Genomic DNA, 16,990 nt, shown 5'->3' with positions numbered 1-16,990 from the left:
CCCCAGAAAGTGACTGGCTACACTGTATGTAGACCTCCGGTGAAAAAGAATTCACTATCAATTTTTGTATTTGACAAGAGCATCAGGAATCCTAAGATAACTTTAGTCCACAGGGAAATTACATTTTATATTAAAGGAAGAGTCCAGAAATTGTACAATGTTAATGTTTACTCAGATCATTATTTTCTGACTTCGTAAATAAGAGTAGTATGTAAGTTTCTTTTATCAAAAGAAAAAAAAATCGTTGATTATAAAGATAGACCCAAAGGTACAGACTTTCTTTTTTCTGAAAGGAACCTCTAAACAAAAGTGGTAAAGATTAGCAGAGATTGAGTAAGAAATACACATTTTTAACCAAATTCCATAATTCTTTGACTTTCAGGTGAGCAGAGTTACAAGAGACTTCTGTGGACATCTAGTTTAATACATATCTAAGATAGAATAAAAAATGCTCTATGTAATGTGGCCCCAAAATGATCATTTAGCCTTTGTTCAAAGACCCTGAAAGAGAAGAAACCCACTACCTCCTGAGACATATCACATTTCTGGATAGCTCAAATCACTAAGCCTAAATCACTAAGCCTGTTTTTAAAAACAGTTATTCTGTCAGCTCTCTTAATGATAGGTCATCTTTCCTCACTATGGTTCTCAGCATGCCTGTCCCTTCTAGACTGATGCTTCAATTCTACTGTTGCTGTTGCTGTTTGATCCTTGATCTCAAAGAAGACCAATGACATCCCAAGGGTCATGTCTTGACTTGCACATGAATTAGATTAAAGTGAGGCTAAGCTGTAACAGAGTCATAAACTTCACGCTGTCTTCCAGAGTCATCGAATTCCATTGGGCAAGACATAAGTCAAGACAACTGGTGATGGCCTGGGATGAAGTGGGTGATCTTGGCCTTTGGAAGTTAAGGTCTTTCCCAGGCCTTAGTTTGTCTGTAACAATGTCTTTTCAATAACCAGGGGTTAGGTAAGAATTAAGACAAAAGATGGCCTAATTTGATGACTTAGAATTTAGGAATAGTAACTGAATGCCTGGGTTTAGACCAAAAAATCTTGTGTGGAAAATAAAAGTAAATAGGTTCTTTGACAGAGCCCCTCCTTGCACATAAATGCATGGATTTTAAGATGCTATGAAATCTCTTTTAGCTGTGCAGAAGCCAATTTTCTCCACTTTTCCCCTACTTACCATCTCTGTAAGTTTCCAGACCTAGGTGCCCCTCCCTTTATATGACTTTCCCAGAGTGTTTTTTCCTATTAGAATTAAAACTACTTGAGGGCAATGATTGTCTTTGCTTTAATAATTGTATCCCAAGTGCTTAGCACAATGCTAAATACATAGTAAATACTTAAATAAGGCATTGTCATTCACTCATGTATTTATTAATTTTCCCCTTTTTTCATTAAAGTTTCTATTTTTCAGAAAGAGGCTTTCCATATGTCTGTATATGTGGGTTGTCATTATAAACCTGTTTATTCTTTATTAGCAATGAAATAAAAAAACTTCAAATATTATTGATTCCAATTTCCTTATTCATTCTGAAGGATTTAATAAGGTGAATTAGGAACCAGTATTTGTCTACTCTTTTTATCTTATAAGGAACTTAAGTCAGATATGCACAGTCAAGAGATGACTGGGTTCTCAGCATATAGAAAAAGCAGAGGAGGATTAGAAACCTAGCTAGGATGAAGGCGTAGGAGAATGATGGGCAGATTCCAAAAATCTTGCAGCCAACAGAATCATACCACTATAGATACTCAGAATCAAAAGAGGTTTCAGAGGGTATCTATGCAAATAATACATGAATAAACTTTCTCTCTACAACACAGCCAACAAGTAACTGCCCAGTCTTTTTTGGAAGCCCTGTAATGAGGAAGAACCCAACAGCTGCTGAGGCAGCCAATTCCATTCTTGAAAATGATTAACCTTTAGGAAAATTTCTCTTTTTGTGAGCCTAGATGTTCTTCTTTGCAACTGCCTATCCACTGATTTTCATTTTTGCCACCTAGGGCCAAGGTGAATAATTATAACTACTTTTCTATTTGGTGATTGTTCAGATATTTAAAGTCAGGTTCATGGCCCATCTTCACATAGCCTTTGCTTCTCTAGGCTAAGTAACTTCAGTTTAAGTCATCTTTATGACATCAGCAAAGTTCCTTCATTGATCTTCATACAAAAGAGGAGAATCTTGGATTGCCTAGTCCTATTCTCTCCAGATACTAGATCATTTAGCCAGGGTCAAGGCCACAGCCATGTAATAAATATAAATGCAATAAATGCAAAGGAAGATGTAATCCACCCAGCCTCTTAAGGCTCTCTCACATGCCAGACATATCATTCATGCTCGTGCCACTGAGAGTAATTGCCAGGACTCCCTCCCCACGAAAACTTACAATGTGTATGTTACTAGATAAATGGCCACTAACATGTAAGTGCAGATTCCCTTCACATAATGGGTAAAGTTGTTGGCAAATAAAGCAAAATATTATTCTTAAAGAGCCAGGTCTTCATCTATGGGGGCTCATTTAGCTAACAGAGGAGGCAGGATGTCTTAAGGATGAATGTTATAAACTTGGGAAACCTAACTGGTAATGAGAAAGTCTTTAGCTCTTCATCAGAGTTCCATTGGTTTGGAAAGCTCTCAGACAACTTACTTTTGCAAAGCTAATTAAATCATTTCTATTTAAATCTCCAGATGGAGAACTACTTCCCAATTTTGTCTTTTCCTGGTGGCTAAGGTGGAGAGTTGTGCCTACAAGACTCCATAAAGATCAATTTCCTTAGTAACCTCTACTTTCTCAGCAAAGTATGAAGTCATCAGCCAAGAGAGTGGATGGACACCTCATTTTTATTCACATATATTGTCTCCTCAAATAAGTTATAAAGTCATTGAGGTTAGTGATTGTTGAATTCTATGTTCTCAGCACAGTCCTTGACACACAGTAGTTGTTTATCAAATGCCTTTTGATTGATGAGGAAAAGAATGTAAGTAATAAGGGAGAAAATATGGCAGAAAGGAGGAAGGAAACTTAGGGAGCTCACCTTTTATGGCCTCAATCTCTTTATTAAAGAAAGTAAATCATCGTAATTAAGTATGAAAAAGGTAAAATTTGACTGAGAGTTTGGGGAAAGGAGAAAAAGTTTATAAAGCAGTAGCAAGGACTCAGCCAAGATTATTCCATAAATTGGTAGTGAGTGAAATGAGCATGTTTTGCAAATTTCTCTGGAAATTCCTTCATCGAGGAAAGAGAAGCAGATCAGTGAGGTGGAGAGAGTACCCATGATGAAGACTGACAATGTCAGAATATCAGAGGTCAAGGAATTCTAAAATGTATTTTAAAAGAGATGGGATTGTGTGCATTTCCATTAGAAAGTGATCAGTACAAAACTATGATGGGTTCCCAAGAACAAGCTATGCCAAACTAACTACTTATCCTTTTACTGATAAGATTTTAAAATAGATCAATAATGCCAATGACATAATATCCCTAGATTACAGCAGGGTATTTTCAATAATCTCTTATGATATCTTTTATCCCTTTAATAACTGTTCAGTTGTGGTCTCCATCTACCACATCCAATATTTTGTTATGGATGATGGGGTAACATGGAAAGAGATATTTCTAATTGTACATCACAAGCAGTTTTACTGTGCACATCAGTCCTGTGAAGCAGAAGGAAGTAGCATGTACCATTTTATACTCTACTGTTTTTTTTAACACTGAACTGAAAAGCTCACACTTTGTGCAACCAGTTCTTTGAAAAATTAATTCTTTATTTTTCCCTAATTAATGTAAAGAAATTAACATTTTTGTATGAGTTCTAAATTCTCTCCCTCCATCAGTTTTTTCTCCGAAAATGAATAGTATTTTTCATCTTAAGTCCTTCAGAATTATCTTAGATCATTGCATTGCTGAGAATATCAAAATCAATCATAACTGATCATTGCATAACATTGCCATTACTGTCTACACCGTTCTCCTGGTTCTACTCACTTCACTTTGCATCGGTTTATGTAGGTCATTCTGGGTTCATCATGCTTTTAGCACAATAGTATTGCATCACAATCACATATCACAACTTGTTCATCCATTCCCAATTGATGCAGATCCCTCCAATTTCCAATTCTTTATCACCACAAAAGACCTGCTGTAAATATTTTGTATATATAGCTACTTTTCCCTTTTGTTCTGTTTCCTTGGGTTAGAGACCTAGTAGTGGTATTGCTTGGTCAGAGCATATGTACATATGTACAGAGCATATGTACACTTCTATGCCCTTTGGCCATAATTCAAAATTGCTCTACAAAATGGTGGACTAAGTTCACAATTCCATTAACAGTCCATTAGTCTCTCAATTTTCCCACATTCCCTCCAATATTTATCACTTTCTTTTAGTCTCATATTAGCCAATCTCTGTGTGGGTGTGGTACCTCAAAGTTGTTTTAATTTGTATTTCTCTAATCAATAGTAATTTAGTGCATTTCTCTATGACTATAGATAGCTTTGCTTACTTTGTCTAAAAACTTATTTCCTTTTACCATTTACCAATTGGGGAATAGCTCTTATTTATATAAATTTGACTCTATCCACTATGTATTTGACAAATGAGACCTTTATCAGAGAAATTTGCTGTAATTTTTTTCACAGTTATGATTACTATTTCCCTCTCCTATTTTCCCCCATTTCTCTCTCCTTTCACACTGTTCATCCTCAAAAGTGTCTTGTTTCTGATTTTTACCTCCCCCAGTTCACCTCTCTTCTATTAGCTCTCCTCCTTTCTCTTATTCCTTCCCCTCTTACTTTTCTGTAGGGTAAGATAGGTTTCTATGCCCAACTGAGTATACATACTATTTCCTCTTGGAGTCAATTCTAATGAGAGTTCTTTCATCCTCCACTGCATTTTCCTCTTCACTGTAAAAGCTGTTTGATACTTCTTCTATGTGAGAAACTTTACCCCATTCTACCCCTCCCTTCTTCCTTCTCCCAGTTCATTCCCCTTTCTCACCCTTTAATTTTATTTTTATATCATCCCATTATATCCAGTTCAGACCTGTACTCTCTATAGTCTTTGTAACTACCTTAATAATAAGAAAGTTCATAGGAGTTACAAGTATCATCTTCCCATGTAGGAATGTAATGTTTTAACTTTACTGAATTCCTTATGATTTACCTTTCATGTTTACTTTATGTTTCACTTGAGTCTCATTCTTGAAAGTCAAATTTTCTATTCAATTCTGGTCTTTTCATCCAGAATGCTTGAAAGTCTTCTATGTCATTGAATATCCAATTTTCCTCCCTGAAGGATTATACTAAGTTTTGCCATGTAGGTGATTTGGGGTTGTAATCTTAACTCCTTTGCCCCCTGAAATATCATATTCCAAACTCCCCAATCCTTTAATACAGAAGCTGTTAATTCTTGTGTTATCCTGACTGTGACTCCACCATATCTGAATTGTTTCTTTTTTGACTGCTTGCAATATTTTCTTCTTGACATAGAAACTGGAATTTGACTGTAATATTCCTGAGAGTTTTCATATTAAGATCTCTTTTAGGAGGTAGTCAGCAGATTTTTTCAATTTCCACTTTACCCTCTGGTTCCAAAATATCAGAGAAGTTTTTGCTGATAAATTTTTAAAAGATAATGCCTAGGCTCTGTTTATATCAAGGATTCCAGGTAGTCTTATAATCCTTAAATTCTCTCTCCTCAATCTATTTTCTGATTTTGCTTTTCCAACGAGATATTTCACATTTTCTTCTAATTTGCATTGTTTGTATCTTGTTTTATTGCTTCTTGATGTCTCATGGAGTCATTACCTTCCATTTGGCCAATTACAATTTTTAAAGAGTTATCTTCCTTTTTTTGTACCTCCTTTTCAATTTGGTCAATTATTCTTTTTAAGGAGTTCTTTCTTCAGTGAATTTTTGTATATCTCTTTTTCCATTTGGCCAATTCTGCTTTTTAAAGCATTCTTCCCTTCAATGGATTTTGTTCCTCTTTTACCATTTGGTCTATTCTGTCTTGTAAGGTGTTTTTTTATTCAGTATTTTTGTGGTTCCTTTGTCAAGCTGCTGACTCTTTTTTTCATGATTTTCTTATGTCATTCCCATTTCTTTTCCCAATTTTCCTCAACCTACCTTATTTGATTTTAAAAATCCTTTTAGAGCTTTACAAAGAATGTTTTTGGACCTGAGATCAATTCACATCCTATTCTGAGACTTTTCACGTAGCAGCTTTGATTTTGTTGTCTTTTTCTGAATTTATGTTTTGGTCTTGCCTATCATTGTAGTAACTTTCTCCTTTTTTTCTCCCTGTGGAGGTAATCAAGTTAAGTGACTTGCCCAGGATCTCTGTCCACTGCCACACATAACTCCATCCACCATAGTAACTTTCCATGGTTAGGATCTTTTTTGTTGATTGCTCATTTTTCCTACCTATTTCCTGACTTTTATCTTTATATTATTATTGTTGTTATTATTATCATTATTATTATTTAACTTTTCAACATTCATTTACACAAAATTTTGAGTTCCAAATTTTCTCCCCATCTCTCCCCTCCCCCCATCCCAAAACTCTGAGCATTCTAATTACCCCTATCACCAATCAGCCCTCCCTTCTAACATCCCTCCCTTCCCTTATCCACATCTTCTCTTTTGTCTTCTAAGGCAAGATAAGTTTCTATACCCCACTACCTGTATTTCTTATTTCCCAGTTATATGCAAGAACAATTCTCAATAGTTGTTCCTAAAACTTTCAGTTCCAACTTCTCTTCCTTCCTCCCTTCCCACCCATCCCCTTTGGGAAGGCAAGCAATTCAATATAGGCCATATATGGGTAGTTTTGCAAATGACTTCCATAATAGCCATGTTGTGTAAAACTAACTGTATTTCCCTCCATCTTATCCTGCCCCCCATCTCTCTGTTGACCTTGTCCCTCCCCAAGAGTGCTGACTTCTAATTGCTCCCTCCTCCCATTGCCCTCCCTTCCATTATCCCCCAACCACCCTGTTTATCCCCTTCTACCCCACTTTCCTGTATTGTAAGATAGGTGTCCATATCAAAATAAGTGTGCATTTTATTCCTTCCTTGAGTGAATGTGATGAGAGTAAGCTTCATGTTTCCTCTCTCATCTCCCCCCTTTTACCTTCCACCAAAAAGTCTTTACTTGCGTCTTTTACGAGAGAGAATTTACCCCATTCCATTTCTCCCCTTCTCCTCCCAATATATTCCTCTTTCACGCCTTAATTTCATTTTTTTAGATATGATCTCATCCTATTCAACTCACCCTGTGTGCTCTCTCTCTCTCTCTCTGTATGTGTGTGTGTGTGTGTGTGTGTGTGTGTGTGTGTGTGTGTGTGTAATCCCATCAACTACCCAGATATTGAAAAAGTTTCAAGAATTACAAATATTGTCTTTTAATGTAGGAATATAAACAGTTCAACTTTAGTAAGTCCCTTATGATTTCTCTTTCCTGTTTACCTTTTCATACTTCTCTTCATTCTTGTGTTTGAAAGTCAAATTTTCTTTTCAGCTCTGGTCTTTTCATCAATAATACTTGAAAGTCCTCTATTTCATTGAAAGACAATTTTTCCCCTGAAGTATTATACTCACTTTTGCTGGGTAAGTGATTCTTGGTTTTAGTCCTAGTTCTTTTGATTTCAGGAATATCATTTTCCACACCCTTTGATCCCTTAATGTTGAAGTTGCTAGATCTTGTGTTATCCTGATTGTATTTCCACAATACTCAAATTGTTTCTTTCTAGCTGCTTGCAATATTTTCTCCTTGACCTGACTCTGGAATTTGACTATAATGTTCCTAGGAGTTTCTCTTTTTGGATCTCTTTCAGGAGGTGATCAGTGGATTCTTTCAATATTTATTTTGCCCCCTGGCTCTAGAATATCAGAGCAATTTTCCTTGATAGTTTTATGAAAGATGATGTCTAGGCTCTTTTTTTGGTCATGGCTTTCAGGTAGTCCCGTAATTTTTAAATTGTCTCTCCTGGATCTATTCTTCAGGTCAGTTGCTTTTCCAATGAGATATTTCACATTATCTTCCATTTTTTCATTCTTTTGGTTTTGTTTTGTGATTTCTTGGTTTCTCATAAAGTCATTAGCCTCCATCTGTGCCATTCTAATTTTGAAAGAACTATTTTCTTCAGTGAGCTTTTGAACTTCCTTTTCCATTTGGCTAATTCTGCTTTTTAAAACCTTCTTCTCCTCATTGGCTTTTTGAACCTCTTTTGCCAATTGAGCTAGCCTATTTTCAAAGGTGTTATTTTCTTCATCATTTTTAAGGTCTCCTTTAGCAAGTTGCTGACCTGCTTTTCATGATTTTTTTGTATTTCTCTTCCCAATTTTTCCTCCACCTCTCTTACTTGATTTTCAAAATCCTTTTTGAGCTCTTCCATGGCCTGAGACCATTGAATATTTATTTTGGATGTTTGGGATACAGAAGCCTTGACTTTTATGTCTTTCCCTGATGGTAAGCATTGTTCTTCCTCATCTGAAAGGATGAGAGAAGATATCTGTTCACCAAGAAAGTAACCTTCCATGGTCTTATTTTTTTCCCTTTTTTTGGCATTTTCCCAACCAGTTACTTGACTTTTGGGTCCTTTGTCAAGAGTGGGGTATACTCTGGGGATCTGTAAGATCTCAGTTCCTCCTAGGTGGCACAATCAAGTGTGTACACGGGTCTGGGAGCAAGAAGAAACTTTTGTGCCCAGAATCTTAGTAGAATTTCCTCTTCACAACCACCTCTCCTCCAGTTCCACCAAGCTAGCACTGGGGGCTGAGATTCAGATAAGCTGCAGGGGCAGGGCAGCCATTCAGTGTGAGATAAAGATCAGTTGCTACACGGCCTTTATACAAGGCTGAGGTAAGAATCAGCTGCTCAGTGCCCCCAGAGGTTTCACGATCCAACAATGGATGTGGGCTGCTGTAGGGGCTGCTGTGAGAACTGCTGACACCTGCCCAATGTGGCCTCTGTGGCTTTTGCCTGAGGCTGGAGCTATGGGAAGGCCCTTCTCCCTTCTCAGTCAGCTAAAAAACCCCTGTCACTGACCTTTGGTGCCTGTGGGTTGAGGGATCTGTGAACCACTGCTACTGTGACTGGGGATTCCATCCCCGAGGCCTGCTCATGTCCTCCTCTCAGAGCTGCACCACACGGCCAAGGCTGGGCTGGACTCTGCTCAGCCCAGTGTGACAGACGTTTCCTGTCAGCCTTTCAGGTAACCCTGGGCTAGAAATCTCCTCCACTCTGTTGTTCTCCACTTTTGCTGCTCTGGAATTTGTTGAGAGTCCTTCTTTACAGGTATTTTATGGGCTGTATGGGAAGAGCTAGTATATGTATGCCTTTCTACTCCATCATCTTGGCTCCGCCCCCCCTTTTATCTTTATATTAAAGTTAGACTCTGTTTCCAAGATGAAGGGTACATTGTCCCAAGTTTCAGGTTTTGTGTGCAGTTGTTTTCAGAGCTAATTCTGGGGGGTCTATATGCTTTCGGTTCTTCCAAAATGGTACAATCTAAGAAGAGGGGTGTTTTCTACCCTCCTAGCCTGTGCTTTGGTCTTTGGGCACTCTTTTCTTCCCTGGAACTTTGACCATGATCCCAGCTCCCCTGAGGCTATGAACTCTGGTGTGCTAATGTTCCTCCTCTTGCAGGGACTACAATTCAGGACTCCAACCCGGATCTAACCATGGGCAATGCTATAGAGCCCTACACCCAGTGCTAGTAAAGGGACCCCTAGGTTCTCCTCATCCCTTTTAGTTGTTTGACTCCATTTAAGTGTTGGGCTGAGAGCCCTGAAGCCAGCCACTGTCACCTCCAATTCAGTTACCCCCGAGACCTGCTGCTGGTTTCCTGTGGATGTAGCTGTGCCTGTCCCTGTGCAGGCGCAGCCTGTTCTTTTATTCCAGTATGATACGCCTTTCCTGTCTTGGGCTGAAAAATTGTTTCAATTCATCTTTTGTGGGGTTTGCTGTTACAGAATCTGATTTGAGGAATTATTTAAAGATGTTTGGATGGGAATTTGGGAGAGCTCAGATGAGTCCCCGCCTTTCCTCTGCTATCTGGGCTCTGCCCTTCTATAACCACCTCTTTAAATTTATTTTTCCCTTTCCTCTTCATACAGAGCATCCCAAAATTTCTTCAGGGGAAGGTTGCTTGAAAGTAGCATTCAATAAAATAATCAATTGATTGATAATTACTCATTAAAACACCTACTATATTCCAGGAAGTGGAAATATAGGCGCAAAGAATGAAACAACCCAATTCACACAGAACTTACTTTCTAACAAGGGAACAAAACAAGAACATCTATGAATATACACAAGTAAAATGTAATTTAAGGGGGGTACTTGCAGTTGAGGGGATTAGAAAAGGATTCATGTAGAAGTTAGTATTTGCTCTGGCTCTTGAAGAAGACAGAGATTACTTGAGCCAGAAATGAGACAGGGTGGTTTCAGGCATTGGAAACAGACAGTGCAAAAGTTACAGAGACAAAAATTTAAAGTTATGGTGTGAGGGAGCCCGGTTTGTTCAGATGAGAGAGTACAGGAGGAGATATAATGTACAATGAGCCTGGAAAGATAAACTAGCACCATGCTGTCAAGGGTTTTATAAGCTAAACCAAGGAGCTTATATTTGATTCTAGAGGTAATAAGAAGCCACTGAAGTTGACTGAAGAGGAGGGTGGCATGGTTGGAAGTATGCTTAGGAAAATTCACTTTAGCAGCAGCATGGAGCTTGGACTGAAACAGGAAAAGACTTGAAGCAGAGAGAACAGTTAAGAGGCAGTTGCACTAATCTAGACAGGAAATGTTGAACTAAGGTGGGAGATATGTGAGAAGAGCAAAGGGGGCAAATGCAAGAGATTTGTGGAAGTAAGAAGTATAGCAAGATCTGGCAATTGATTGGGTATGTTGGGTGAGGGAGAGTCAGCAGTTGATGATAATTCCAAAATTTTGAAGCAGAGAAACTGGAAGAATAGTGGTGCATTTCCCAGAATACGAAGCCTAAAAGAGTTTGTGGAAAGGGAAAATGAGTTCTCTTTTGGATAGTTTAACTGTGAGATATCTCTAGACATCAATTTAAAATGTCCAATAGGCAATCAATGCTGCAGGATTGAAGCTCAAGGATACACTAACATGCATAGCTAGGGGCAGACTAGATAGAATACTAAGATTACAATAAGGAAGAAAGAAGTTCAAATTTGGCCTCAGACAACACTTACTAACTATCTATTTGTGTATATGTGTACATATACATACATACATACATATATATATATATACACACACACACACACACATTGGAATCATCAGCACAGAGATGAGTCCATGTGAGCTGGTGAGATCACTAAGAAAGAGAATGTAGAGAGAGAAGAGTAGGCAAAACAGGGCAGAGCATTAAGAAATACTCAATTAAGAAGGGGTCAAAATCTGGATGATGATACAGCAAAGGAGATTGAGAATGAGTGATAATATAGACAGGAGGAATGATATGGTAATGTATCAACAAAGGGCATTTATAATGATGTGATTCTGTCTACCTGTTTAATCATTCTCAGTCTCCTTTTAGCCTCAAAACAACCCATTTCATAGACAGTAAAACTGAGTCTGAGGGCAGTTAAGTGACTTACCCAGGGTCAGACAAGTAGGCAAGAGTCTCCAAGTCCAGTCCTCCTAACCACTTCACTGAGTTGAAAAAAAACAGAATAAATGGTACTTTATGCTATTTTATTCTATTGGCTATTGATAGAGAATAAATAGGCATATACTGATACCCCACTCAGGGCTAAAATGAATAGAATGCTCACTTTTCGGGAATATTGGCTGTATGAAGAAAGAAAAGGCTTCTGAATAAACTAAATAAATATCCTTAAGTCTGTGCAATACAATTAATGCACTTAATTAACACATAGTTGAAGTTATCACATAGAACCTTTTTATTCTTATTTTTCCCACAAATGTGGCTGGTCCCTAAGCCGTAACAGAATGTAAACAACAAACTCAATGAAAAAGAGGGGATGTTAGAGACAGTACCAGGCACACTGAAAGCAGCAGAAAAAAAATACTAACCTCATGTTAAGAGAGGCAGTAATAAAACTGTAAAAAGCAGGCTTAATTATTGGAAATTATTTTGGCTTGAGATCTTTCAGTGTAGTGTCTGCATACCTTAGTATCAATCAATCAGGAAATATTTATTAAGTGCAGATAATGTTCCAGGAACTGTACTAAGCGCAGAGGGGAATGCCAAAGGAGGCAAAATACAATCCCTGACCTTAGGGAGCTTAAAATCTGATGAGGAGTTTACAATCTAATGATTACAATCCATAATTATCAAGGAGCTCCCATGTTCCGGGAATTGTGTTAAGTGTGAGTGATACAGACACAACAAATAGAAGTTCTTATACTCTATTGGAGGAATATAACATGTCGATGGACAAATACAAGATATATACAGTTATTTCAGGGGTGGTAGACTAGTACTCAGAAACTCAGAATAGGCCTTTTTTTAGGAGTTGGCACTTAAGCTAAGCTTAAAAGGAAATCAAGGATTCCAATAGGTGGAGATGAAGAGGAAGAACACTCTGGATATGAAAGACAATTTTTTCAAAGTTAAGGAACCAAGAGATGAAATGTCTATGTAGGGAATGGTGAGTAGACACCATTGTATGAAGACATGGAAAAACAACTGATGTTCATGGTGATTGATCCAAGACAGGTTTAGTTAATAATAATAATAGCTAGCATTTAGATTATACCTACTATGTGGCAAGTGTTGCGTTGTGTCTCATAAATATTATCTCATTTGGTCCTCACAAGAATGCTAGGAGGTAGGTGTTATGATTATCCCCATTTTACAATTGAGGAAACTGAGGCAAACTTGCCTGAGGCAAGTTTCTTGAGGTGACTTGCCTGAGGTTACACAGCTTGTAAGTGTCTAAGGCAAGATCTGAACTCAGATCTTCCTGACTCCATGGCCGAAACTCTTATCTACTGCACCAAAGTTTTATTCTAAAAAGACTTTAGAAAGATATCTGTCAAAAATACTACTTTTAAAATAGTATTTAACTTGACAAAAGTTCAACTCTCTTGACAACTCAGTGACCCAGAAAAAAAAACCATCTCTTAAGTGTTCTGGATAACTAAAGTTTCTCTGTACCTTTAACTCTTATGTAAGCAGCAAAAATATAATAGATTATTTTTGTTTCTCTTTAATTGATCAGATTAATTACAGAAGGAAGGCACGTAACTAATAAATAGAGCTAAAAACATTGCTGAATGGACATTGTCACAGAGTATCATTTTAATGATCTTAAAATTTTCTCATAATACAGATTTACTTTACTACCAAACAGAACTTGTACTAAGTTATGAACGATACCACAAAGATGAATAAAATTACCCTCTACACATACCCTCCCATGATTCGTACTGTATTATGTGTTGATCTAATAAAAAGAGTTGCCCAGATAAATGTAGAGCTAGATGGGGGTTTTGTTTTGTTTTGTTTTTTGTTTTGGCAATGTGGAGGAAAAGGGCTTTTAATACAAACATGTATAACTAATTTTTTTAGGAAATAATAAAATATTCACAGAAGTCCTATCTAAGGAGTAGTGAATGTTATGCCAAAAACTGTTAGAGTCTCACTATTCTGTGATCATCTATAGCACCAGATTATGAATACCACAAATCTGGCTTATCTTGAACCAAATATATTCATTTTTTAAAAAGAACTATTGTAAGATAATTACTATTTTTTTAATTGTGAGTTGTTCTTGTTCAGTTGTTTCAATCATGTTCGACTCTTCATGACCCCATTTGGGGTTTTCTTGGAAAAAATATGGATTTACCATTTCCTTCTTCAGCCCATTTTACAGATGAAGAACTGAAGTAATCAGGGTTGAGTGCCTTGTCTAGGATCGTGTCTGAAACTAGATAAGAACTCAGGTATTTCTGACTCCCAATGGAACCAGGTCTTCCAGACTCCCAGGAAAACCCAGGGCTCTATCCACTCACAGCCTCAGAGGAAGGGAAAGGGAAAAGACATACTCTAAACTCCCTTCAATTAAGTATTCTATGCTTTTTTTTCTCCCTTCCAGAGATGGTCTTTTTGGTAAAATGGAAATACTGCTGCAATTTTTTAAAAGTCTCCCTCTTTCCTAAGAATATCTTTTCTTTTCTGTTCATTTGTGTTAACAATTAACATTGAAACCAGCTTGGACAAGAGTCAATGTGGCTTCAGTTTGGATTACTTTGATCATATTAATTACCTCTAAAATCCAACTGGGATACACTGGGGAATTTCACTGATATGGGATAGAGTGAAAGTGGTAAAGCGAAAGATAAGAAAAAATAAACTTGGATTAAGGAATATAGATTAGGCTGGGGTAAACTACTGCAGTGAGGTGGAGAAGGGAGCTTTGTTTGGAGGAGGACTGTTACAGTCGGATGCCTAGGGACACAGACTCGGAATTAGAAGGGGTTGGAGAGGGCATGGAATATCATGTACAACTGTACTTTGGCATTGCTTCAAAAGACTTTTAGAAGGACTTTTTCACAGCAGGCTCTAACCCATTATGTGGTACTATAAAATAAATTCCAAGGGTGGCATTATAACAAGGTTCCAGGGGTTTCACCAATAGTACTTCTACTAATATTACTACTACTTACTACTACTGCTGCTGCTGCTGCTGCTGCTGCTGCTGCTATTACTATTACTACTAAAAATAATAATAAAAATAATAATGAAAGAATTTTACCTTGTATGTCTGAAGTAACACATCTGTCCAAACACGTTTACTCATAGCTTCAAACTTAGAGTCCTCTATGATCAAATTATACTTCTCAGGCATTTGGGTATTCTCAAATTCCCTATGATTGGCAGCCTTTAAAAATAAAATTTATAAAATAATTTTTAAAATGTTATCATCAAGTAGACTCTGATAACAACCTCTTCAATTTCAAAGCATACAGAGATGGAAGGTGATCTATTACAATACCTCATTTTACATATTGGGAAACTGAGGCCTCTAACCCTCAGGAGGTTGTGAGACTTGCCCAAGATCATATAGATCTTAACTGGAATACCTCATAACACCTATCTTAGCAGTTTGTTGTGAGATCAGGAAGACTGTCATGTAGGAGGTACTTGAGCTGAGCTTTCAAAGGGACTAGAGGTTCTAAGAAGAGAGTATGGAAGGAGTGAACTGTAAGCATTGGGGAAAGTCTGGGGAGATGTTAATGGAGTGTCATGCGCCAGGAGCAGTATGTAGGTTGTTTGACTGGGACAGAGAAGTAGACTGCATGAAGGTGAGCAATATGTGATGAGTCTACAAAGGGAGGCCTGAGCTAGATTAAGAAGGACTTAGAAATACCATTTTGACTTTCATAATACCACTTTTTTTCAAGCATTTAACTCCTAAAACTGGATGTGTTATAAGTAAATCAACATTTTATAGTTAGCTTTATAAATCAAATCAACATAAGAATAAAGTTATTATTTTATGACCTGAAGTGTGTGTATGTGTGTGTATATAAAATCACAGAATGGTCCTGACTCATACCATAATTTAATCACTGCATGAAAACAGTATATAAAACATTCAAGTTAAAAACAGCAAGAAAAATGATGGTTGCAAGTCAAAAAAGGCCCATAATATAACATCACTTTCAGGGACAGAATGCCATCAATTCCCTTTCACAGTAAATGACAACAGAGCATTCTAATAATTTTTTTAAAGATTAATAACAAGTTGATTATAAAATCTTTTTACAAATGCTTATAACAACTATAAAACCATTGTTCTGTAAACTTTTCCAAAGCACCATTTCTTCCTTACTTTCATTTTAATCCATTTCTTGTAATCTTCTGGTTCAAGAAGAAATTCAGGAAGTATGTAGGGAAGGCATGCTCCCTGAGTTCTTTAAAAAAAAGTAAATAAATAAATGAACTTAGTATATTGATAAGGATTGATAAGAAAATCTCATCTTAATTAAAAATAAGTAATAATATTAGAATATCTAATATTTAAATGGTTTTATTGGGCTAGAATTCCACAAAATATAAATTGTAATAAAATTTAATTCTAAAACAGAAAAAATCCATCTCTAAGTAGAAACTGTACATAACGTTTTAAAAAATTTATATAATTTTCATCAATCAATCCATAAGTATCTACTAAGGTAGTATACTATGAAAGATAAAGCAGTCATCTTGGAATCAGGAATGGGCTGAGTGACTCTAGAGAAGACATTTAATTTTTCTTAGCCATCTTTAAATGAGGATGACAAAATATTTATAGCACTTTCTTCACAGGGTTACAATATGGATCAAAAAATTTTCAAGTATCTAAAACAAGGATAGTAAACATTAAAGTGCTGTTTAAATGGCAATTTTTATTACTATCATCATTATTTCTTTTTACTTTTTGATCATTTTTATTTCATTCAGAAATTGATTTCATCAGTTCCCTATGAGGAAATAATCATTCTACAATTCTTAGTCTTAAAGTCTTGCCTGCAAAAACTGAGAGCTTGAGTGATTTCCCCTGGGTCACATAATTGGTGTGTGTGTATGTGTGTGTGTGTGTGTGTGTGTGTGTGTGTGTGTGTGTGTGTGTGTGTGTGTGTGTGTGTGTGTGTGTGTGAGAGAGAGAGAGAGAGAGAGAGAGAGAGAGAGAGAGAGAGAGAGAGAGAGAGAGAGAGAGAGAAGGAGGCGGAGGGGGGATGAGGCTTAAACCCAGATCTTTCTGACTCTGAAGCTGGGTTTTTTTTTTCCTTAATCAATTATGCCATTGTGTTATTCTCTTCTCATCTAATATTTAATAAAGTAATTATCATCATTAGTATTTACTGGGAAAATACTATAATATATTGAATAATACTATGAAATCAGTTCAAAGATAAATTATAGATCTTAATATAAGGAGATAAGTTTCACTTTGCTGGAATGGGATCCTGGACTGCAATATGGTTCTAGAAG

At 36.8% G+C, this 16,990-nt stretch overlaps 1 protein-coding gene across 3 annotated transcripts in view; it reads right to left on the bottom strand.

Moving 5' to 3' along the window:
- Positions 1-16,990, bottom strand: part of CFAP47 (cilia and flagella associated protein 47) — a 917,896-nt gene that overhangs the window by 659,898 nt on the left and 241,008 nt on the right. For all 3 annotated transcript variants that reach the window (XM_072615192.1, XM_072615194.1, XM_072615193.1), the window contains exons 31-32: positions 15,849-15,930; positions 14,769-14,894 (exon numbers count right to left, since the gene is read on the bottom strand). In XM_072615192.1, coding sequence (XP_072471293.1) covers positions 14,769-14,894; positions 15,849-15,930 — 208 coding nt within the window. The remainder of the gene's footprint in view (positions 1-14,768; positions 14,895-15,848; positions 15,931-16,990) is intronic.

The sequence above is a fragment of the Notamacropus eugenii genome, chromosome 5 (assembly GCF_028372415.1).
Source record: "Notamacropus eugenii isolate mMacEug1 chromosome 5, mMacEug1.pri_v2, whole genome shotgun sequence".
Classification (NCBI taxonomy): Eukaryota; Metazoa; Chordata; class Mammalia; order Diprotodontia; family Macropodidae; genus Notamacropus; species Notamacropus eugenii.
This window is presented reverse-complemented; position numbering and strand designations above follow the sequence as displayed.